At 42.9% G+C, this 23,618-nt stretch overlaps 1 protein-coding gene and 1 long non-coding RNA gene across 3 annotated transcripts in view; one reads left to right on the top strand and one right to left on the bottom strand.

The window, feature by feature from the left end:
* KIAA2012 (KIAA2012 ortholog) overlaps window positions 1–23,618 on the top strand; it is a 109,457-nt gene that overhangs the window by 29,608 nt on the left and 56,231 nt on the right. Inside the window, exons 9-12 of one of the 2 annotated variants that reach the window (XM_043577508.1) lie at window positions 234–383; window positions 3,411–3,581; window positions 6,207–6,317; window positions 18,029–18,097. In XM_043577508.1, the coding sequence (XP_043433443.1) occupies window positions 234–383; window positions 3,411–3,581; window positions 6,207–6,317; window positions 18,029–18,097 (501 nt within the window). The remainder of the gene's footprint in view (window positions 1–233; window positions 384–3,410; window positions 3,582–6,206; window positions 6,318–18,028; window positions 18,098–23,618) is intronic. The other variant, XM_043577507.1, reaches the window with a different exon arrangement.
* The window catches only part of LOC122481654, a 28,350-nt gene continuing 5,449 nt past the window's right edge, over window positions 718–23,618 (bottom strand). The window contains exon 2 of the long non-coding RNA XR_006296907.1: window positions 718–1,645. This is a non-coding gene — a long non-coding RNA (uncharacterized LOC122481654). The remainder of the gene's footprint in view (window positions 1,646–23,618) is intronic.

Here is a 23,618-nt window from a genome sequence, read left to right on the forward strand (position 1 = left end):
CCTCTAATTGGCCAGGCTTGAGTTGCATGCCCAACCTGGACCCAATCATTGCAGCTAAGACAATGAAATGTGCTCATTAGCCAGTCACACACCCATCCCTGGAGTCAGGGAATGGACACAGCTCCACCCAAACCACATAGTGTGAGCAGGGGAGAGATGGGTCCCCAAAAAGAAGAGACAGTTGGCAAAAACCACAGACATCTACAAAACTTGGCTTTCTCCTTGTCTCCTAGGTGCTCCACATCCTGAGTCAGGACCAGAAACAGAAGAAAAGGTCAGGGCTTTACGGAAACCTCCCATGAAGCATGCATGCCTAGAAAAGCCAAGGGAGTTAACAGTGCATCTCCCAGTGGACACGGGCAGGGACATGCTCTCACCTCAAGGTAGCTATTCATTCCCTCCAGTATCCCACAGGACTCTCACCCCAAAAGGAAGCAAGGCAAGACACACAAGGAAGGAGCCATGAAGAAGGAGGCTGGAAGGGAAGCTAGTTGCTCCCCTGCCACTCGAAAATGGCTTAGTTCAGGCAGTGGCTGTCTTCACCAAAGTGCTATTATAAGACCAACTTAGTGTCTAGTTCATGCAACTTACTCACTGAATCATCCCCCTACTAACAGTTTCTGGTTGCAGATGTAAAACAGCACCAGACTTACTAAAACTTTGCTGCATGCTTTATAGTTTATCTTATGTTTTTAGCCAATGAAATTCCATTTCTAATCAATTTAAGAATATTTATTTATTCATTAACAGTCATAATATCAATAAAAGACTTCAATTTTTCAAGACATCACATGGACATTTGAAACTATACATATGAGTATACCTAAGGGAATCTTTTATGTGTTGATAGGTTGGAAGTAATGGGTCATATTTAGAAAGCCCCTCATTTTCACAAAACCGAATGTCCTTTCCAATGGGCAAGATGACTGTACGATAAATGTTGAGTGGTCTCTGACGGGTGCTAATGAAAAGTAAAAGGATGAGCATTCATATTTATAGAGTTCTTCCTCTGTGCCAGGTACCATCCTTAGTTTATCTCACTTACTCCTCACAACAACCTTACCCTCATTTCAGAGATCAGAAAACTGAAGGCCTGAGAGATAAGTAACTTGTTTGAGGTCACACAATTACAAGTGGCCTAGCTGGGATAGGAGCTCAGGCCTTCTGATGCCAGAATCTGTCTTCCTACCCATTACACTGTCTTTCAGAATAAACAATACAATGAACAGGTCAGAACATTCTTGAGATGTTTCAGTATTGAAAGCTTCCTTTGATTATTGGGGAAAGAGCTCATTTACTCTATCTCTTAAGTGAGAGTTAATCATCCTAAAGACTCTGAAATTCCCTTAAAAAAAAAAAAATCTAGATGTGGGCAAGGGTTGCTCTGTGTGCAAACAGGTAGGAAAGCAGCTTTCCACCTGTGGGTCTCAACGTCAGGTGCACAGTCTGAGCCACTGAGATCAGTGGCAATATTGGCAAATTTCATCTTTGGTATTGCTCACCTCACACTGCTCTCCACTTGTTTTGAGCTGCCATGTTCACCAGGTATCTAGAGCTTGTGCATCGTCTGCCACCCTGCCTGAGGGAACCTGGTCTGAAAAGTCCCTGATACGTTGGTGTGAGTTAGTTCAGTATGTGACCCAACCTAGTGGTAGAAGCATAAAGAAGAGTCTAAAAAGGCAAGATTTCCATGACAATCTTTTTTACAAGGTTCCTAGGACAAGGGTGTTTAAAGCTGCTAAGCAGAACTGCCCCATTGCTAGAGGTTGCACATACCCATTTACTTGCTTAGCCCTGGATAATCTCACCTCTAATATCATAAAAATAAAACAAGATTTTATATATGCATATACACCATATATATTTTTTTGATGAACCACCTGAGATTAAATTGCAGACTTTGTGTATTTCTTCCTTTAGCAGCACATATTTCCTGAGAGCAATGAGTTTCTCATTCATAGACACAATGTAATTACCACACTCAAGAAAATTAACATTGATGCAATATTATTTTCTTTTTTTTTTTAATTTTTTTTTAATGTTTACTCACCTTTGAGAGAGAGAGACAGAGCACAAGCAGGGGAGGGGCAGAGAGACAGGGAGACACAGAATCAGAAGCAGGCTCCAGGCTCTGAGCTGTCAGCACAGAACCTGATGTGGGGCTCGAACTCACTATCTGTGAGATCGTGACCTGAGCCAAAGTCAGACACTCAACTGACTGAGCCACCCAGGTGCCCCACAATATTACTTTCTAATACATAGTCCATATTCAAATTTTCCTAATTATACCAATAATGTTCCTTATAGTTTTTCCCCCCAAGCAATCCAGGACTCTACTCAGGATCATGTATTATATTTAATTGTCTCATGTCTTTAGAATCTTGTTCTTCATGACATTTGACATTTTTGAAGAGGATAGACTAGTTGCTTTTCAGATTGCTCTCAATTTTGATTTGTCTGTTTCCTTGTGATTCAGATGCAACATTTTTGACAAGAAGAGTATGTAAGTGACAATACATCCTTCCCAGCAATCACATCAAGAGACACAAAATATCCCTTCATATTTATTTCATTTGTTATAATTTGTTTTATTATAGGGGATGTTAAATTTCATTATTTAGTTAAAGGTGGTGTCTACTAGATTTCTCCATTGTAAAGATACATTTTCCCTTTGTAATAAATAAGTAGCCTGTGATACTTTGAAATTGTGTGTGAAGCCAGCTTTGAAACACAACAGCAACAGTGTGTTAAACGTGAAGTAAAGACCACTCTCTGAGATTAAGACAAGGTCTCAATCACTTAGATTACTGGGTTTCACCCTTCCTAGAATAGTCCCTACTGATTTTGAAAAAGAGCTGGAGGAAGAGAACAGAAGTGAAGGGAATGATGTGCTTTGTGTAGCATTATCATCAATCCCATTACCCTCTATCATCTGGAAGGTGTTACTTTGTACTTTATAACCTTCAGGAACTAAGTGATCGTTGGTTCTGCGTAGAAAAATTGCTTTGTGGTTGAAACTCTGTAATCAACAACCCCATGAGCCCCAAGATGGGGGCTTTCTAATTTGAGATTTTGGTCTAGAAGGTTCTCATAGCCTCTCTAGTCTTTTTTTTTTTTATCTCAGGAGCCTGTGAACAAGATGAGAACAATAACTACTGCTCGGGTCCTCCCAGTGCTTACAGGCTCCCCAAACTGAAGGGCCACTGTTCTAGCTAGCCACCTTGGCCATGGGAGACACCTGGCCTCCACTCCTTAGCAGGGCTAGAAAAGAGGGACAAACTTAAGAACAACTGGAATAAACCAGCCTAAGCACAAGGAGCTATCAACCAAGTAAAAAAAAAAAAGGTTCTTTCTCCTTCTTGCCAATTCAGAAATTCTCACTTGTGCTTTTTCTCCTTTTGCTCTGGAAGGTGATGATGCCCCACCCCAAAATATGACCCCACCAATGTCCCTGATTAAAGGAATAAAAAGTCCAGAGAGCCAGAGGGGCCGGGACAGCCCCAGGACATCAGGCTGCAACAGCTCCACAGGCCCCATGGACGTGAGAAGGGCCAAGGGGACACTCCCAGCAGAAGGACAAGGTAATCACTTCTGGGGTATACATATGCTCCCCACCCCCACCCCCACCCAGCTTGTCTGTGGCTCTTGGCTCATTTAAAGCATCTGCCAGGGCCACACAGCAGCTGTGATGTAAGCTGTCTGAAAGCCACCCCATTGAAAAGAGGAAATGAGCAGTGTTTCCAACAATGTCTGGGATTAATGTTCACCATGCATATTCCTAAAGAGTCAGTACATGTTTTAAGGGTTTGCTGCACCAACATGCACTGCCAAGCTGTTCTGTGCTCTCCTCACTCCTGGCAGCAGTATGTAATGACACAGCTCCCTGTGCTCATCAGGGAGACACGCTACTGGATTTACCAGGATATTCAACACCCTCCCTGGGGCAAGGGAGCCTGGTGACATGACCCTGCCAACAGGAAGAGTCCCCTGAGAGAAGCCGCCCTCCAGCCTGAGGCCTGTTCACAGAGAGAGAAGGACCCTGGGTTTCTACTGAAGGGTGAGGCAGAGCAAATCCACATCCTCTATGACTTAGGCCCACTTAAAGTTCTTATCCTTAAGGGCTGACAGTCTAGGAGGAGACTAAGATGCTTATACAAGAGCAATAATGCAGAGACAGTGCAGCAATAGCTTCCATGGGGGGCTTTGATCTAAAAGCAGCTCATAAAGCAAAAATTGCTTAGAGTCCAAATTACCCGAGAGTCCCTTAGGGAGGTGCCATGCTGGACACTTTCTAGACCATTTTCTAGAAAGTGCAGCCCAGCCAGCTATTCCTCCTTCATGGGAGTGTTGGGCTGCTTTCTCTGGCTGAGCCCCAGATGAAGGAGATCAGTGTGTGTTTGGGTGCCAGACAATGTGAAGAAAGTATCTCTGTTAACAGCAGAATCACACTCAGGGCTGCAAGAAACTCACTCTCTGAGAGGCACATGGGAACTGAGAACCACAAAGACAGCAAGTATGGCATCTTTCATTTTCATCTCACGCCACTCAGGGACAGGATGCCTCACTGTTTAAGTCTCTGACTCCCTCCCTCCTTCCCCCAAGCATGTATAGTTGAAACCTTGTAAGCATAAATTAAATACATAGATCAGTAACTCCTTTATGTGTTTGCAGCTTCTCTAACACTGCAATGGTCAAAATCAAACTCCTCTCTTTCACTACCTCTCTATCTCTTTCTCCAAAGATGTCATTTTCACTTATAAACTATTTCTGTAAGGTATCTTTCTCCTACAACACTCTCCCCTTTTATACTTGCATGGCAGTGATCCTCTATTAAATTTGATACAAATGAACCAAACTTTAGGTACAGTCATGTCAGTAACAAGGGTGTTCTAGGAGGCTGCATAGCCCAAGACAAATCACAGCAAACACACACACACACACACACACACACACACACACACACACTTGGACATTTTTATAAAGGGAGTATCTGATTAGAATGGGGGCACCTGGGTGGCTCAGTTGGCTGGGTGTCAGATTTCAGTTCAGGTCAGGATCTCACAGTTTATGAATTCAAGCCCAGCATCGGGCTCTGTGTTGACAGCTCACAGCCTGGAGTCTGCTTTGGATTCTGTGTCTCCCTCTCTCTCTGCCCCTCCCCTGCTCATTCTCTGTCTCTCTCTCCCTCTCAAAAACAAATAAACACTAAAAAAAAAAAGAAAAGAAAAAATGAATACCAGGGCCATGACTATGATAAGAATGCAGCCTAAAGCCCCAAGTGTGTTGGCTAAGTGTGTGTAAATGAATATGTATATGAGAGCACATGTGTGTATGAGAGTATGTGTATGCTTATATGCCTACATGAGTACTTGTGTGTGTATATATGTGTGTGTGATTATGCAGGCATGCATGCCTGAGGACAAGTGTGCATGTACTGATGTGTGTCCTTGTTCATGCATGGTACATGTGTACATGCGTGCACACATGCATATGTGGTTGTGCATGCATGCGTGTGCACACTCGCTTTGCATATATATGTGTGTGCACACCTGTAATCAGATGTGTGTGCACATCTGTAAATGTGTGTGTTTCTGTGTGTGCATCTTATGCCTGTGTGTGTGTGTATGTGTGTGTCCTTGTAAGCATCCACTGTGGCCAATGGCCAGCTCTACTCCTGACCCCTGTGCCAGTGATAGGGAAGGGAACGTTACAGAAACACCTTCAACTCTTCTAAGCAACAGAGGGAAATACAGCTTCCTTCTTCTCAGTGGCCTGAGGACCTGGAGTCACTGAGCAGTCCCAGCATTGATCCATAGGGTAGGCTGTACTGCAGAGCACTGCAGAGAGACATGTGATGGAAAAGGGAAGCAGAGGCTGAAATCACATAGCCCTGTGCCCAGGGGCTGGGCTACACACCACCTTAGCCTTGCCAATATAGGGCTGCTTGAGTCCAGAGAGACCCCTTTGCCAGAGTCTCACAAAGGCATGACATAGGCTAGTGGCAGTCCCACACTGACCTCCAGAGAGCAGGAAGTAAATGCTGGCCCTGCTCTGCCAAATCCCAAGAGTAGGGCTGACCCTGCACTCTGGCAAGCACCTGAGCACACTAGCATCTGCCTCCTGGGGATTCGGGGAGCACAGTCCAGGTGAAGCCTGCCTCCCCTGCACTGGGGCTAACATTGTCCATGCTTGTGTTTATTTTCAAGAAGATTCCAAAGACCCCACACCGGGACACTTCTTGCTGGGTCCAGATGGAGAAAACATCTGCCTATCCCTCCCCAGGCCTACTGAAACCGAGGAGCCTCTTTCAAGTAAAGGTAAGATGTTACACCGCAGGCCAGCCTCACTTTTATATGGAAAGATTTTACCTGTAGCTTCCAAAACTTCCCAGCAGCAGAGACATCATTAAAAACAGATGCAAGTCAGCCAGTTTCTCCCCTCTCACTGACACAGAGGTGCTTCTGTAGCTCAGACACAATAACCCAATGTTTGCATGACAAGTTTACTCTTGCTGGAGCATCTGGAGAGGGAAGTTCCTGTGGAATGGCTTGGAGGAGGTCTAATGTGCTGTGTTGATGCCTTGATGAGAATGATAAAGCCCTTTTGGTAATTGCCCAAACTAAACACTGCCTTTTCTCTTCTTTCCAGCCACCTTCCAGAGGTGGAGATGGTTAATTGGTAATCCAATCAGGTATCCTTGTTATGTGCGTTGGTTCATTGCTGCAAATCATTTGGCTTCTGACAGATATCAAAGCAGTTTCCAAAAACCCTCTGGCACATTACCTTTTTGGAGAAGAGATGCTGGCTCTGGGCAATAGCCATTTTGCAAAGGGAAAAAAAAAATGAAGTCAGAGGGTGATGAGTATCAACCACCCAGGAACCATCATGATGTGTATGTGTGAGACGTATGCCCAGCAGGCCTCTTGATGAGGGAGATTAAAATCTGTACTCATTTGGTGAGTTATGTCACCACTGGCTTAATAAAAAGAGCATGGATTCAAAGCCAGGAGATTTGAGTAGCCCTGGCTTGTCCTCTGCCTCCATCTACATGTCAGATGACTTTGGGTCAGTCCCTCCCAGTGTTCAAGGTCCCTCATCCAAAATGAGAAGATCAACTCCTCTACCTCCAGCAGCTAGGAAGTTTCTTGACTATTGCTGCAGTTTACGTATTCCATCTATTGCTTGGAAATAGATGATTAGTACATAGGTTTCCAGAAACTAGAATGCATTCAGTTCCAAATTCGGTGTTAAAGAACTTTCATCACCACTTGGGTTATCGCATGATATAAGTATAAAAATAACTTGGATCTGTATTGGCAGAAGCAGAATTTGGACAGGTGGAGGCCACTGTCAGTGTGACACAGCTGGTACAACAACTGGAGAGCAAATATGATTCTGTTCACCTGCCGCACATTTGTCCACTCCGTTCTAGGAGAAATAGCTCCCCTTTTGGTAAAGCAAAAGCCAGAAGCAGAAAAGGAAATATTTAGGCTTTAAGTTCGTTGTCACATTGTCAGTATGATGCTTCAGTCATTTTAGTATTCCCAGCACCTAACATCATCCCTAATACATACATAGCAGGATCACAATCAATTTTCATTGAAAAGTCTTTCAATAATGTCCACACAAAAGGAGGAAAGAGAAATGAAACTTATGCTGAATAAATGGAGACTTGTCTGCCATCTTGTGCTAGTTCCATGAACAATACATTTAATCCTCTCAAGCCTAAAGGCATTCACGGTAAGCTTGTTGAATGAATCAATCCATCAGTCAGTCAGTCACTGGCCTCTTGCCAGCCTTTCCTCCACATACAATTGGTGGACCTTTAGCCTTGATGGTGATTGGAATGTGTCCTGGAAGACAAGGCAGAACCTGAAACCCACATCTCCCTACGGGGGGCCCATAGAACAGGTCTAGCCTTTGGAGAGTCTCTGTGAATAGGAAAGATTTTGTTGCTGTTGTTTTCTTTCATTTCATTTTGAGAAGGAGTATACTAAAAAAAAAAATGTTCAACTCTTGCAAAGGACTTGCTCCAATTACACCAAACTCTTTGTAGCTCAGTTTGTTCAGATCCATCTCTACCATCCTCCCCTCCCTATCCTTCCAGGCTCATCTCCCATCACATTCAGGCCCACTCTTTCCTCATCTCTCCGATGGCCCAGACATTCAGGCTTCCTTCTCTTATGCCCCTCCCAGCCTTTGCCCAATTGCTCACAAATATTGAGAATTGTTTTAAGTTCCAGGCAAAGGCTCATCTTTTCTGGGACAGTTTTCTTAATAAATCCACCTCCTCTCTTATAACTGCCTCAGCCCATTCCTCTCTCTCAATCCCAGCTTTGTGATTATTGTTTTTAATCTGCATCTGTTTTCTGTTTAGCTCCCCAAATATATTACATGAGTCCCAGAGAACCTCTTATCTTTATCATATGTCCAAGAAATACTTGCTGATTGATTTGAATACCCCAGGTACCACAAAGGAAAGTTCTTTGGGGATCACGTTGGGTTGTTGTTGTTGTTGTTGTTGTTGTTGTTGTTAATTTTTTAAAAATCTTGAGTAAAGGAGACAATATGATCTGTCTGATCTTTCTGAGACTCTCAGACTCTGTCAACATCTATTTGGAAATACATTCTTAGGCAATTAGATCATGATATCTTGCTTTCAGAGAGCATAGAGAAATGGATATAAACCTTCAGAAGAAAAAAAAAAGATGTGAAGGCTAGAGATGGAATTTGACACTCTTGGTTATGTTGGGATATTGCAACACTTAGAAAATGCAAAGGCTTAAGAAAGGAAAAGTTCACTTGGAAGGATATAAGTCAAAGCAGTGGCTGTGCTCTCTGCATTGCTTATCCTTGAGTCAGATCCTTCACCTATGTTCCCAGTCATGGTGGCCACAAGAGAAGTTTTCTTTTATAAGTTTTTTTATTGCAAGAAGTTCAAGGATGTCTGTGCCAGTGATTCAGGTTGAGACTTCAGGTCCCATGTAAATTTAAATTCTTTTTTATTTAGTGTTTGTTTGTTTGTTTGTTTGTTTGTTTGTTTGTTTAGAGCGAGGAGGGGCAGAGAGAGGGAGAAAAAGAGAGAACCCCAAGCAGGCTCCATGCTGTAAGCAAGAACCTGACACAGGGCTCAATCTCACGAACCATGAGATCATGACCTGAGCTGAAATCAAGAGTCAGACACTTAACCAACTGAACCACCCATATGCCCCCATGTAAATTTAAATTCTTGATCCCTTTCAGAGTTTCCAGTTAGCACTTGTTCTTGTCCTAAATGGATTTTTACCCCAAATATGTTCTTTATGTTTTGGTCATTTATTTTATTATTTTTTAATGTTTATTTGTGTGTGTGTGTGTGTGTGTGTGTGTGTGTGTGTGTGTGTGAGAGAGAGAGAGAGAGAGAGAGAGACAGACAGAGAGCATGAGAAGGGGAGGGGCAGAGAGAGAGAGAGAGAGGGAGACAGAGGATCCAAAGCAGGCTCTGCACTGTGAGTGCAGAGTCCAATTCAGGGCTCAAACTCCTGAACCACAAGATCATGACCTGAGCCGAAATTGAGAGTTGGCTGCTTAACTGACTGAGCAACCCAGGCACCCCTGTTTTGGTTATTTAATTAGCATCCTTCTTCTTACAACTTTTTCTTGGTTCTTGGTATGGTGGTTTTAAAATATGTCCACAGGGGCGCCTGGGTGGCTCAGTCGGTTGAGCGGCCGACTTTGGCTCAGGTCACGATCTTGCGGTCCGTGAGTTCGAGCCCCACGTCGGGCTCTGTGCTGACAGCCTGGAGCCTGTTTCGGATTCTGTGTCTCCCTCTCTCTGACCCTCCCCCGTTCATGCTCTGTCTCTCTCTGTCTCAAAAATAAATAAATGTTAAAAAAAAAATTTTTTTAATTAAAAAAATAATAAAATATGTCCACAAATTCTCTGACACTTGTTCCTCCAAAAGGGAGAAACTAATACTCCTTCCCTTGAGTGTAGACGGGACATAGTGGTTCATTTCTAATAAATGTAGAATGTGACAGAATTGACCCACACTGAGCCTGGGTCATAAAAGGCACTGCGGCTTCCTCCTGGCTCTTTCTCTTGGATTCCTCACTCTGGGGAAAGCCAACCACCATGTCTGTCATGAGGCTACTCAAGCAACCTTGTGGAGAGGTCCATATGGCAAGGAAGTAACACCTCCTGCCAACAGCTAGAATAAACTTCCCAGGCTTATGGGTAAACTACCTTGAGAGGAGATGCTCCAGCCCCAGTGAAACCTTCAGATGACCACCCTGCCTGACATTGTGACTACAGCCTCACAAGAAACCCTGCACTAGAATCACACACCAAAGTCACTCCCAGAGTCCCACAGAAACTGTGCAAGATATAATAAAGGTTTCTTGTTCTTAGGTCAGTAGATTTGGCGATAGTTTTAGCAATAGATCATATACTTCGTGTCACTTCCTGGTGATCTGCAATTTGGTAAACAGAAACATGTAGGGTCTGAAGAATATTCCAGCTGGTCTCGAAACACTGGTTATTTGGAAGCAAACATACTAAACGGTTGACTTTTTCTTTGCTTTCCCCATTTGGCATCTGTGATAATGCTGGTTGTGGCAACCCATGGGTAAAAGAATACAATTTTCCTTGAGTAGTCTTTCTCTTAACAACTGGTGCCTTAAAGAAGATGACAGGAGAGTTAAAGGAGGAAAAGTCCATTGGGGTGCCTGGGTGGCTCAGTCAGTTGAGTGTCTGACTTTGTCTCAGGTCGTGATCTCACGGTTCACGGATTTAAGCTCTAAATTGGGCTTTGCACTGACAGTGCAGAGTCTGCTTCAGAGTCTCTCTCTCTCTCTCTCTCTCTGCCCCTTCCCCCACCTCTCTCTAAAATAAATAAACATTGAATTAAAAAAAATAAAGGAGGAAAAGTCCTTTAGACAAAGTAGTGTTCAGGGTAAAAAGAAAGAACTCCAGACTAAGGGTCCAAAGTCTTGGGGTTTATGCTCAGCTCTACCACCTGCAATTTCTGTGATCATGGCCAAGTAATTTCACTGCTGTGGACTTCAGCTTCCTCATATGGGAAAAGAGTAGATGGAATTAGATCCAATCCTCCCAGACTATGTCCCATAGAACTCCAATTCCTCAGAAGATTAACAGGCATTATGTAAAAAACAAAAGATTCTGAGGTCAAATAAGTGTGGAAACCAGTGAGCTAAATTAGCTAAGCAGATTCCTTACTGCAGGACTTCACAAGGCCTCTAATATGCTAATGTGAATTACTGCTCTTTCAGATGAGGATATGCATTGTTGCCCAACTTATTTGACCACTTAATTATTTATTGTTTTCAGCAAAGCACATGTGGATCTAAGTCATTTTTGGAACACTTTGGAAAATGCTAAACTGGTGCTTTCTAAGGTTCTTTCCAGCTATAATGTTGTATGTTGCTAAATGTGCCCTTTTCCCAAGGAGACTCTCCTGGTGGGGCAGTTCTGCTGTCTAAATCCTGAAGCTGGATCTCAGCCATTCAATAATTCACGACTGTTCTTATTCTCATTTTCCAAACATCACTTCTAATCATAAGGCCCACAATCCATCCATCTCTGAGTGAGAAGTAGAGGAAAGTAAGAAGCAGCCAGTGTGCAAATTTTAGACTGATTGCAAATTTTGTCCAATCAGTGTTTGTTAATAACCCATAAGAAATAATGTTGCCAGTTCTAACAATCTCAGGTCAATTGAAATATAGGAAAATGTGACTGGATATGGTCACTTGGCACCTAGCACTGTCTTTCCAGTGGGCCTTCCTGTATTGCAGAGGCAAGGCTAAAAACACTTCCTGGATAACCTTTGCCATCAGGAGGCTACACGCAAATTGGGTTCTGCCAAAGAGCTGCTCTAGCAAGAGCCATGGAGGGCAGAAGCAAGGCAGAAGCTTTGGGCTACTTGTGCTGACAAGTAAGCTCATGAAGACTGAGGTAGTTGCTACAGCAACTTTATAAGCACCAAATTCTGTATAGTAACTCCATTCCTTTTTAAAATACATGGTGGTTTCTGTTCACTAAGCCCTGACCAACATACTCTCCTTACAGAAATTATGGGAGATTCCCATGAGGCTCAGCATGGAGCTAATTTGGGTCTGTCACATAGACCACACAGCAGGCTGTGATAGCTGTGCTTATTCCTGGACTTCATAGAGAAGTAGGGTTCTTTCCCTCATCACAGTGAGGCCAGCAAAGCCCCAGCAGCCCACACTGGAAGGTGTTCTGATAGCCACCAGCAGAGAGCCACTAAAAAATACTAGGAAGCCTCCTTTCCTTTGACAAAAACCTCTCATGATTCCTATAAGCACAAAGACTCCCCTACCTCATATTTGGCTAAAAATGTGTCATCACCACTTTATGCCTGCCAAAGAAGAAAAACGTCAAAAATAATAGTTCTCTCTGAATCTGTTGGAAATTATTTTTTAAGGAAAAAAATCAATAATGAAGTATTGAAGAATATTTAGTTCCTCTTTATTTTTTTGCATATGATGATACTTACATTTTTTAGAAAGCCCGTGAAATTATGAATTCTACCTCCCTTACGTTTGTTCTATTTCGGATAACCCCAGAGTCAAGATGGAATGGAGGCATGACCTTCATCATCATTTAAGCAGAGGAAGCGCTTATCAAATAGACTTGTTGAGGACACTAGTAAATTATATGGATAACAGCAAAGCTGTCTGGTTGAAGTGGGGTTGGTCTGTGTCCCCCCCAACTTCTCCACAGCTCAGCTAATTCTTCCCCTCCTAAGATTGTTCCTGGGTAGGGGGTCTATACAGAGCCACTAGAGATATGAGACCACAGTTTGCAAACTCTCTCATTCTATAGATAAGGACACTGAGGCCCAGGAAAGTATGGTGATTTGCCCAAAGTCACACAGCTTCTATGTGGCAAATCTAAGGCTCAAATCCAGATCTTCCTGCACCCACTCAGGTCAAAGCTCTTCCTACTAAATCATATTTACCTCCAGTCCTTCTTGTCCAAGTTTCCAGGCTTCAACGACTAGCTGAATTCCCACCTTCTTTGTGACGGCTTACCTGATGTCATGCTAATTGCCGATTTCTTAGATTCCACTAATTCTTAATGCCTGGGCCTCTCACCAGGCACTCCATCACTTCCTTTACCATTTTTACTTTTTATCTTCTTTCCTCAAGATTTAAAACTTCTATGGGTTAATCCCCTTTATCTACTTCTGAATATCCCAGAAAATACCACGGGCACTCCTGGAATACTGCCCATAAATAATGGTTGAAACTGTGAGTAGCAGAGACTTTAATTGTTCACCAATATCCATTCTTTCATTATTCCTTTTATTAAAAGAATCCAGGGGCACCTGAGTGGCTCAGTCGGTTGAGCATCTGACTCTTCGTCATGCCTCAGTTCATGATCTCACAGTTCATGGGCTCGAGCCCCTTGTCCGGATTTGTACTGACAGTGCAGAGCCTGCTTGGGATTCTCTCTCTCCCTCTCTCTCTCTGCTCCTCCGCCACTCACACATGTGTGTGTATGTGCATTCTTTCTCTCTCCCTCTCTCAAAATAAATAAATACACATTTAAAAGCATCCAAATTTGGCTGAATATATAGCTGCTGGCTAGAAATTACGTTTTTCCAGCCTCTCTTGCAACCAAGTATGGCCATGTGACTAAGTTGTGGCTAATGAAATGTGAATAGAAGTAACGCGTGCAACTTCCAGGTTATTTTCTTAAAAAGGACACTGCTTGCCTTCCTCTTTACCAAAGGAGGTTGGTCTTCTTTCCCCTTGGACTCGGCTGAGGTGGTAAAACAGCTCAACCAGGTAGAAGAGGGCAATAGTCGATGAGATAATGGAGCCATAAGATATAAGAAACATCAGTGCTCAGATAACTTCATGAAGCAAAGCCACCCTGATCTGCCCACCTACCTCTCAACTCTTATCAGAAAGATAAATAAATGTTTATCTTTTAGAGTCTCTTGTCACAGCAGCTCACCATGTTCCTTAGCTAAAATAATGTGACTATAATAACATCTGCCATCCCAAACCATAAGAGACTCTTAAAAACAGAGAACAAACTGAGGGTTGCTGGAGGGGAGGTGGGCAGGGGGATGGGCTAAATGGGTGATGGGTATTAAGGAAGGCACTTGTGATGAGCACTGGGCATTATATGTAAGTGATGAATCACTAAGTTCTACTCCTGAAATAATTATTACACTATATGTTAACTAACTTGGACTTAAATAAAAATTAAAAATAAAAAAAAAGTTCATGCTACCTAAAAAAAGGATTATTCTCAAATGTGTTCCCAATTCCAGTCCTCAGAATGATACTGAAATACATGATAAAGTGTGTTTCCTTGTTACCATCAAAAAATATCTGCCATCCCAGTTCCCACTTAGTAACATACTTGCAGTACATCTTGTAAAGTATTAAGTAAACTTCTTACATAAAATATTATTGGACCTAAAAGAGAGAAGACCCATTACATGTGTGTTTAACTCCTATAATAAAATGTGAATGCCTATCATATGCAAGGGACAGAGAAAGAGGTTGAAATTGAGCACAAACATTCTCAGGCACTGTGTCACCGGTGTCATCTCATTCCATCAGCCAGTAATCCCATGAAGTGAGTATTTTCATTCACATATCAATGTGGGGAAACAAACACAAGAGCCTAACTCCCCTGCGCACTTTGATTTCACCCTGTAAGCAGTGAGCTTATTCATTCCCAGGCATCCCTATGCCAGAGCTTGCGCTCTCTCATCCTGTTTCCAAGGCTCAGCATCTGTGGCTACTGCCCAGCAGGGCCTCACAGCCCATGTGAGGACAGACTCACAAGGAATGAACTCCACCACAAGACAGAATGGCAGGAGTGCTGCATTAGAGGCCTAACCAACACGATTCAGGGGTGTTCAAGGAAGGAGTGATCAATTCTAACCTAGAGTATCCAGGGGCTCCAGGGAGGGATTTTTGCAGAGAAATTCCATTTGCACTAACCTTTGAGAAATTAGTAAAAGTGGATAAAGAGTGCAGAGAGAAAGACATGACCAGCTGAGGGACCAGCATGAACAAAGACAGGAAAGTAGAATATGTGTAGAAAATGACAAGCGGCCATGTGTATGGATTGTGAGGGGCTTTGCAGGAGGAGACGGGGCTGAAAGTCAGGCCAGGGCCAGAGCAGAGAAGACCTTGTGTTCCAGGACAAAGCTATCGATGCTGCTTTTTAGGCAACAAGGAATCACAGATGTTTGAGGAGGGGTGTCATGTAACCCAGTGCGTGTGCCAGCATGAAGGAACAGGCAAGAGAAAAGGCTGAGCACTCAGGCTACTGCAGAGCCATCCAGGCAACAGCTGATGAGGGCCTGAACATAAGGCAGTGCGCAGACGTGGGGGATGCTGCCTGGACGTGGGGACGTGCACCAGCTCTCTAACTCTGAACAGCCAGTGACAAGCCTGATACTAGAGTCTCTTTACAAAACTAGCTACAATCTTCATCTCCAATTTTCCACTCAAATTACCTTTTTTCTGTTTTCACTTTCTTTTTTTTCTCAATGTTTTTATTTTTTTTTTATTTTTGGGACAGAGAGAGACAGAGCATGAACGGGGGAGGAGCAGAGAGAGAGGGAGACACAGAATCGGAAACAGGCTCCAGGCTCTGAGCCATCAGCCCAGAGCCTGACGCGGGGCTCGAACTCACGGACCGCGAGATCGTGATCTGGCTGAAGTCGGACGCTTAACCGACTGCACCACCCAGGCGCCCCTTCACTTTCTTTTTTTCAACTTTTTTTGGGGGGGGGGGCAGAGAGAGACAGAGCATGAACGCGGGAGGGGCAGGCAGAGAGGGAGACACAGAATCGGAAACAGGCTCCAGACTCCGAGCCATCAGCCCAGAGCCTGACGCGGGGCTCGAACTCACGGACCGCGAGATCGTGACCTGGCTGAAGCCGGACGCTTAACCGACTGCGCCACCCAGGCGCCCCTGTTTTCACTTTCAGTTAAGAGGGTTTCTTTGGAGGCTGTGGGTGGGGAGGGGGAGGGGGATGTATTACACTTAAGATAAAGCAACAGTTAAGGCCCTGGAGCCCATCACCCCCACAGCAGCACACGCAGGGCCATAGCTCTCTCTTGAGTGGCATTCAGTTCCAGCCACGTCCCTCATTTAAAAAAAAATTTTTTTTTGATGTTTATATTTATTTTTGAAGGAAAGAGAGACAGAGCGTGAGGGGGGAGGGGCAGAGAGAGAGGGAGATACAGAATCCGAAGCAGGATCCAGGCTCTGAGCTGTCAGCACAGAGCCCCACGCCCGCCCGGCTCAAACCTGTAAACCATGAGATCATGACCTGAGGAAGTCGGAGGCTTAACCGACTGAGCCACCCAGGCGCCCCTCCACCCCCCTCATTGTAAGTTACACTCCCCACCAACACACATACAAAATAAATTTCAGTGTCACACACCTCTCAGCTTGTCAGTGTGCAGTGTGCCTGTTTTCTGGCTTATGTGCTCTTGGGGAAATGGTTGAGCTTCCTAGCAGACAACAATGGTATACAGTAAGAGTCCTAAGGAAAACCCTCAGAGCAAATTTCTTGGGAGCTGTAAGGCAAAGGGTGAGGTGGTAAGCAGTGATGGAAAGTGTGTGTATAACCCTGTACCCTCTTACCCCCACACACAGCGAGGTTTCTCTTTCATGATTGTTTTAGCCTCTTTTTCCTTTCCAACCACCGACCACTCAATTCTTTGAGGGAAAATTAACATTCATTATGCAATTTATCTCTCTCCTTTTAATCCGGAGTGTCTGTCTCCAAGGTCCCTACTCAATAATTAATGTTTGTTCTCATTTCCCATTCTCCAGAGCATCTATTCTTGAACTGTAGGGTCAACAATTAACACTAATTATGGCTTTTCCTCTCTCCAGTGTTGGTTCTCAGAATCCCAAATTGCCCTGCTCAGCCTAAGTTGTGTGTGTGTGTGTGCGGCTGTGTGTGTGTACTCGAGAGGTGGAAAAACACCAAGGAACAGGCTTTTCCAAGCCCACCACAGTTTAGCAAATCAATAAAAACAAACATTCTTTTTTGGCACCCTCCCTAGTTTATTATCAGTAATGAGACAAAGAAGCATAAATACATACATACATACATAAATATATTTGGAAATGAGTCTGGAGGGGGACGGTTAGAAGATTTCAAAATATTTTCCAGTTGGAATTTTCTATGATTCCTTCTGACTTTTTCCTCCGTATTGTTACCTCCTCAATATCACAAACCCGCCCTGCCCCACCCCCATACCCACCCCCCAAATTTCCCATTAAAAACTGTTCTTCCATTTCAGATCCACTCAGTTGACCCCTTTGCAATCCATTACCACCACCACCCCTTAATTTTCCTTCTCTGGTCTGTCATCCAAATTCTCCTCATCCATTAAAACAGCATTGCTTCAACGAGTTTTCATTTTGACTGACAAGGACAGCCAGAAGAATAATTTTTGCCCAAGGTAACTTTAAGAGATTGCAAAAAAAAGAATCATGAGGGCTGTGCAAAAGCCTGTCTGTCTTCTTGGCTGGAATCAGATGGGTTAGAATCCCCCCCGACTCCCCTGGTCCAACCCTTGTATTTGCACTACAGCTGCAGGCTGGGGCTCCTCACGCTTGTCTGTCATCCCCCCATTGCTGCGCGCTCTGGGGCCCCATAGCACATCTGCTGTTCAAATCTGGGCATCTCCTCACAGCATGTGTCAAGCATTAACTGTTTCATGCTCTTGCTCTGTAAAAAGTTTTCCTCTCAGAATTTCAGCATCATGGTCCCTACAGGATTTCACTCTTAAACATCTTCAATAAAAGTATTATTTTCTTCAGCACTTTTTAAATCCCAGATCAACCTTCTCTCCATGATAGCACCAACAGATTTTTTTAAACCATTCAGTTTATTATGAGGCTTACGCATCAAAGCCTCCACTGGGTTTTCCCTTGTCTTGAGGTAAGAAACATAGCTTTTTTCAAGACTTTTTCACACTCACAGGTAAAACCCTTATTGTTTTTCAGCCTATGAATCTATCAATTCAAATACCAGCCATGAAAAGGAGGGGTCTAGTATTCAACACCTCCTAAAAGGTAAGCTTTTCCTCTAAAAAGGTCACTTCTAGGGGCACCTGGGTGGCTGAGTTGGTTAAACATCCAACTTCAGCTCAGGTCATGATCTCACGGTTTGTGAGTTCAAGCCCCATATCAGGCTCTGTGCTGACAGCTCAGAGCCTGGAGCCAGCTTCAGATTCTGTGTCCCCTCTCTCTCTGCCCCTCCTCTGCTCGCGCTCTGTCTCTCTTCTCTCTCTCTCAAAAATAAATAAACTTAAAAAAAAAAAAAAGGTCAGGGTGCCTGGGTGGCTTAGTTGGTTAAGTGTCCAACTTCAGCTCAGGTCATGATCTCACGGTTCATGAGTTTGAGGCCCGCCTCAGGCTCTGTGCTGACAGCTCAGAGCCTGGAGCCTGCTTTGGATTCTGTGTCTCCCTCTTTCTTTGCCCCTACCCCGCTCACGCTGTCTCTCTCTGTCTCTCAAAAATAAATAAATGTTAAAAACAATTTTTTAAAAAAGGTGACCTCTACTTCTCCTCTATGTCATTTGACTCCCATACATATTATTTGATACCGAGACCTCCAGAAACACACAATTTCTCCCCAAATATAGCAATAAGTAGGAAAGAGGATTCACTTCTTGGAGAGCCTGAGAAATGTGGTGTCCTCATGAGTTATGCATGGGCAGCACAGTGTGCTATGGTCTGAGTGTAAATCTTAGGGGAGAAGAGAAGCTGAACCAAGTGCTTGTACTTGGCTGGCCCAGGAAGGGAAATCTGCAAGGATGCCCTGTAGGTTCTGACGGTTACACACTGCACAATTCACATTATGATGAGGTAGACATTGCCCCTCGCATTGTGCTCAGCCTGCACAACTACAAATGAGGAAACTTTGAAAAATGCTCCCAGGCATGGGTTTTTTTTTTTTGGTTGTTTTTTTTTTTTAAGAGAGAGAGAGGGTGCAAGTGAACGAGGGGCAGGGAGAGAGAGAACCCCAGGAGGGACAAAGAGAGAGAATCAGGGCGTAAGCATACAAACTGTGAGATCATGACTTAAGCCGAAGTCAGATGCTTCATGACTCAGCCACCTAGGCCCACTCAGGCATGTTTTCTAAATGGAGGACTGAGGCCAGCACTACCTCTTCCAAGCTTTCTTTCATACTTCACTCCCCCCATGCAGAAAGAAGCCAAAACGAGAAGTGTAGGCTGACTTTGCAGCTCATCCTCCACCTACCACCATTGCTGCTTCTGCTTCAGACCAGGGGTAAAGGATGATTATGTAGAGACCGCCTCTCTCTCCCCAAAATTGTCTTTGATTAATAGAGAAATGTGTATGGTCTTCCTCACTGCTTATTTGGGGACAGGCAGCAATGAATCTCCAATGAAGGACCTGCTATAGTGACAGGAAGCAAGCCACAGATGGTGTGCTGGAGCCAGAGCTGGGGGGAGGGAATTGGTTTTGCCAGATACCACAAGACTAAAAGGAGAGAAGGCACAATCATATGCTTGCCAATCCCAAAATCTGTAAGCAGAGAATACTTGAGAGCCTGGCTTTCTGCATTACCCTTCCTGCCATTCTCCTTGGATGGACATGCTGACCATGGTAGGAAGTTTCAGTGTCAGTTCTGTTCATTCTCACTTATTAGTTGGAACTGGGCCAGAGCAGCTCTTAATAGGAGCTCCCTAGTGAATGATGATGGTGATGGTGAGATGATGGGTACCACTGTTATCTCTCTTTGATATGCCAAGCATTGTGCTGAATGCTTTACATTCATTATTTCACCTCATCCTCACACCAATGATAGGAGGTAAATTCTATCATTATCTTCATTTTTCATCTAGGACAACGTGGCTCAGAGAGGTTAAGTGACTTGCCTAAGGTCACACACTAAATGGAGAAGCTGTGATTGGAAGCCAAGAACCCTTCCTTTTTTACCATGATGCAGGGGTAGTGGTGATATCAATCTAAATAGGCATGTTGCCATCTGACAGTATGGAGAGTTTAGGAAATTACTGACCTAACAACTCCTATAAATAAATGGTTTTTGTTACACATCCTTTTATTCCTCCAATTTCCCTTACTCAGCATCAGACACCCTTTTGTGGGTAACAGTGAAAATGATTTACAACTTTCAGAGACATGGGGAGGACAGAAGCTGAATAAAAGTAGGAATAGGTTGGGAGAACCAAACTCTTGAGACAGATTTTCAAGTAAGATAGGCCATTTACAGAGTAGCTCTCCAGACCAGAATCATTCTTCCTAATACGGCCAAAAATGTTATAATTTCATTTCACTCTGCTATTGAAAATCTTACTAGGCTCACTTTGAATTCAGAAGTATTCTCTTATAAGGTTGACACTTCTGAGAAGCTATAGTCATTTACACTTTAGTAAAAATTTATTTGATCAGATGGCTGTCCTCTTGCAACCTAGCTGAGAACAGCTGCTCTGAAGGACTAAAAATTCTGACAGGGGTTAAAACAGAGGTGGGTAATTTGAAGGTAAAGAGTGTTTTAAGAATTGAAACATTCCTAACTGGTGGGTTGCCCTGGAGAGCTTGGATGAACAGAAGGATATTAGCTATATGAGGAGAAGGCCCAAAAAGAAAAGTACAGAAAGGGAAATAGTAGAGTGCCAAAGACAAATTTAGACTATTTCAGAATTGCTCCATGGCAAGCTTTATATCCATGAAAGGGAAAGAAAACTTATTTTCTCTCTTCTCTACTCCTAGTAACTAAAAGACCTTAGGCTAATGCAAATCTCTTTCTTATTTCCAAGCTTTTGAACATACTGTTGCCTCTTCCTGGAATACGATTCCTCATCTCCTCCTATCTCCTGTCATTTTTAAAAACTGTGGTAAAATACATACAACCTAAAATTTACCATCTTAATGATTTTTACATGTGCCATTCACATTGTTAAGTAGATTCACATTGTTGAATCTCCAATCAATCTCCAGAGCTCTTTTCTTCTTGCAAAACTGAAATGCTATACCCATTAAATAACAACTCTCCATTCTAATGGGACTGCAGATATAAGCACCTCTTTCGGGGCTTAGATGTAGGAACCATATTTGTTCCTTTGATTTGCTCAATGACCTTAACAAACAATTCTTGCATCTCTTTGTGCGTGACATTCCCCATTTGCTTTTAAGTAAATGGATATAACACTACTTTGAAAATACTTGATACTCCCTGGAATTGAGTTCAAAGAGCAATTTAAGACATCTATTCATTGGAATCACCTGTAGATCTTTCACAACTTTTTGTTTTCTTTTTGGTCATTTGGTTTTAATGAATATTTTCAGGAAAAAATGATATGATTCTAAAAAATTATGTAGATGGTGGAACTTGGGTATTTGTGGACTGGAAGTTCAGTTTCAACTATTGCAAATGACTTCACAAATCAGGGACACATACACTATGTCATCTTACAGAGGCATGAAGTCATATCATAGACATTTTGAAGCTGGAAAACAGAAGACCATCACTAAGCTAGTGAGTGAACCTAGCCCTCCTCTGAGTACCCACATCTCACTGCTGTGATCCATGTTTATTATAACACCTGCAATTGCTCTTGAGAAGTTATTTTTCAAAAAGAACACTGATTTTTTCATATAAATATTTTTTAATGGCCCGAAAAAGAAGGCCAGCTCCTTGGGCTGGTAATGAACGTAAGAGAAAGTAAAGTGGTTTAACATTTTGATGATTCTCTGCCAAGAAAACAGTTTTATAAATCACTCTAATGCTTTATTTATAGACTCATTAAGAGCTTGAAAAACTCCCCCTCATTTTTCATTTATACTTTAGTTTTATTGGGGATATGATATACACTAGGGGTATTCACAAAACTAAAGATTCTTGAAATTCGTGGAATGTGTCCCTCCCAGGTAGCCAGAATCTGCTATTCACTTAGCGTATAATATGCACAAGGGATCAGGGCCTTGCTCAAGCAGTGAAGTAGTGCTTAGCACAATGCATTATAAGGCTGGTGTGGATTTTAATGTGTGTGTGTGTGTATCAGTTATATTTCTCAACCTATGAAGTTTATAATATGTTTTCTTCTGTCAGAATGATCAAAAAATTGTAACTTTCCTTAACTAGTAATCCATAAATACTCTTTCCTGTTTCACCACTCTTCAGACATTTGTGCTATAAAGAAGCATGAGGCTTTTCTTTAGGAATTTTTGCCTCCTAGCTTCTCTCTTGCTTCTTTCAGTCATCTCCCTGTGGCCTATGGATTTTCGTTTGCTGTTTTCTTAGTTCTCTACAATTCCTTATTTGAAAAATAATGAAGATGTGAGCATTGGACCATGTCCAACAGAAAGAATTAGTGAATCTGTTTTACAAAGCACATAAGCTTGCTTATTCATTTATTCATTCAACAAACACTAATCGATCATCTCCTAATGCCATATACTGTATTAGGCACAAGAATAGAATTGAGAGACAAAGTCTATTCCTTAGTGTCATCCATAGTAGTAACGTGTGGTGAGAGCTATGAATACTCAGAGCTAACTCAGCCTGCAGCTTGAGAAGGCTTTGGAAGTAAGAGAGCACTTAAGCTGAGTTTCTAAGGGTATACATAGCCAAGTGGAGAAGAGTTAAGGCTGCTTCAGGGAAAGGGATCACATTAAGGTTAGAGAACATGGTGACACGGGAGAAATGTAAGCAGCTTATAATGACTGGCCCTCAGGGTACATGTAGGGAAGGGAGTGGGGAGAAATGCAGTTAGCTAGTGGGGTAGGCAGAAGCCAGATCATAAAAAGCCATAGCAGCAACTAAGAAATTTTCCCAAAGACTGTGAGATCCCATTTAAACAGGAATTGGTATAACCAGATTTTTATTTTAGAGAAATGACTCTTCCAGCTATCTAAAAAAACAATTGAAGGCAGTAGGATTAGAGGCTAGACCAGATGTCTATTCTTGTTTGAGAGTGAGTGACCAAGAACAGTATCTTCTACAGAATTAAGATCACCACATGAACTGAAATGACCACTTTGTGTGTAGCTCCACCTTTAGCCTCTTTTGTTAATTCCCTTCTTCCTCACAGTCTTCCACCACAGGTATACTTATTAATCCTACCTTGACTGGAGGGTTTCTCATGTAGTTGATATTTTGTTGCCATACAACTTATATTTAAATCCCATCATCTAGCTTGTGTTCCATTTGGGGCGTGGTAAACTGCCATGTACCTTTCAACCTCTCCATAAAAAATAATTCATGAACTTTGAGAGAAGTTGGTATTCCCAAAGCTAAAGCCAAACCCTTGAGACTGAGCTAGAGTTGATCTAAGAAGAAAGACGTAAGTAAAAGAACTGTTATTTCAACTTGGAAGAAAAATATTGCCCTTGCATTTACTAGGCATTTCCATATTTACATTCAGACTGACTTATAGCTTCTAGATGAGTCTACTTGGCTCCTTTAATAGACCTTCCTGGGGTATGTCTTTAGCTTGGAGATTTTCTCAGGTCTTTAGTAACTGTTTGATATGCCCATCTCACCCTCCTCGTCATCTAAGAAGATTTAAAGTAAAAATGTGTAGCATAAATAACGTCTTAAATC

Source organism: Prionailurus bengalensis, chromosome C1 (genome assembly GCF_016509475.1).
Source record: "Prionailurus bengalensis isolate Pbe53 chromosome C1, Fcat_Pben_1.1_paternal_pri, whole genome shotgun sequence".
NCBI lineage: Eukaryota > Metazoa > Chordata > Mammalia > Carnivora > Felidae > Prionailurus > Prionailurus bengalensis.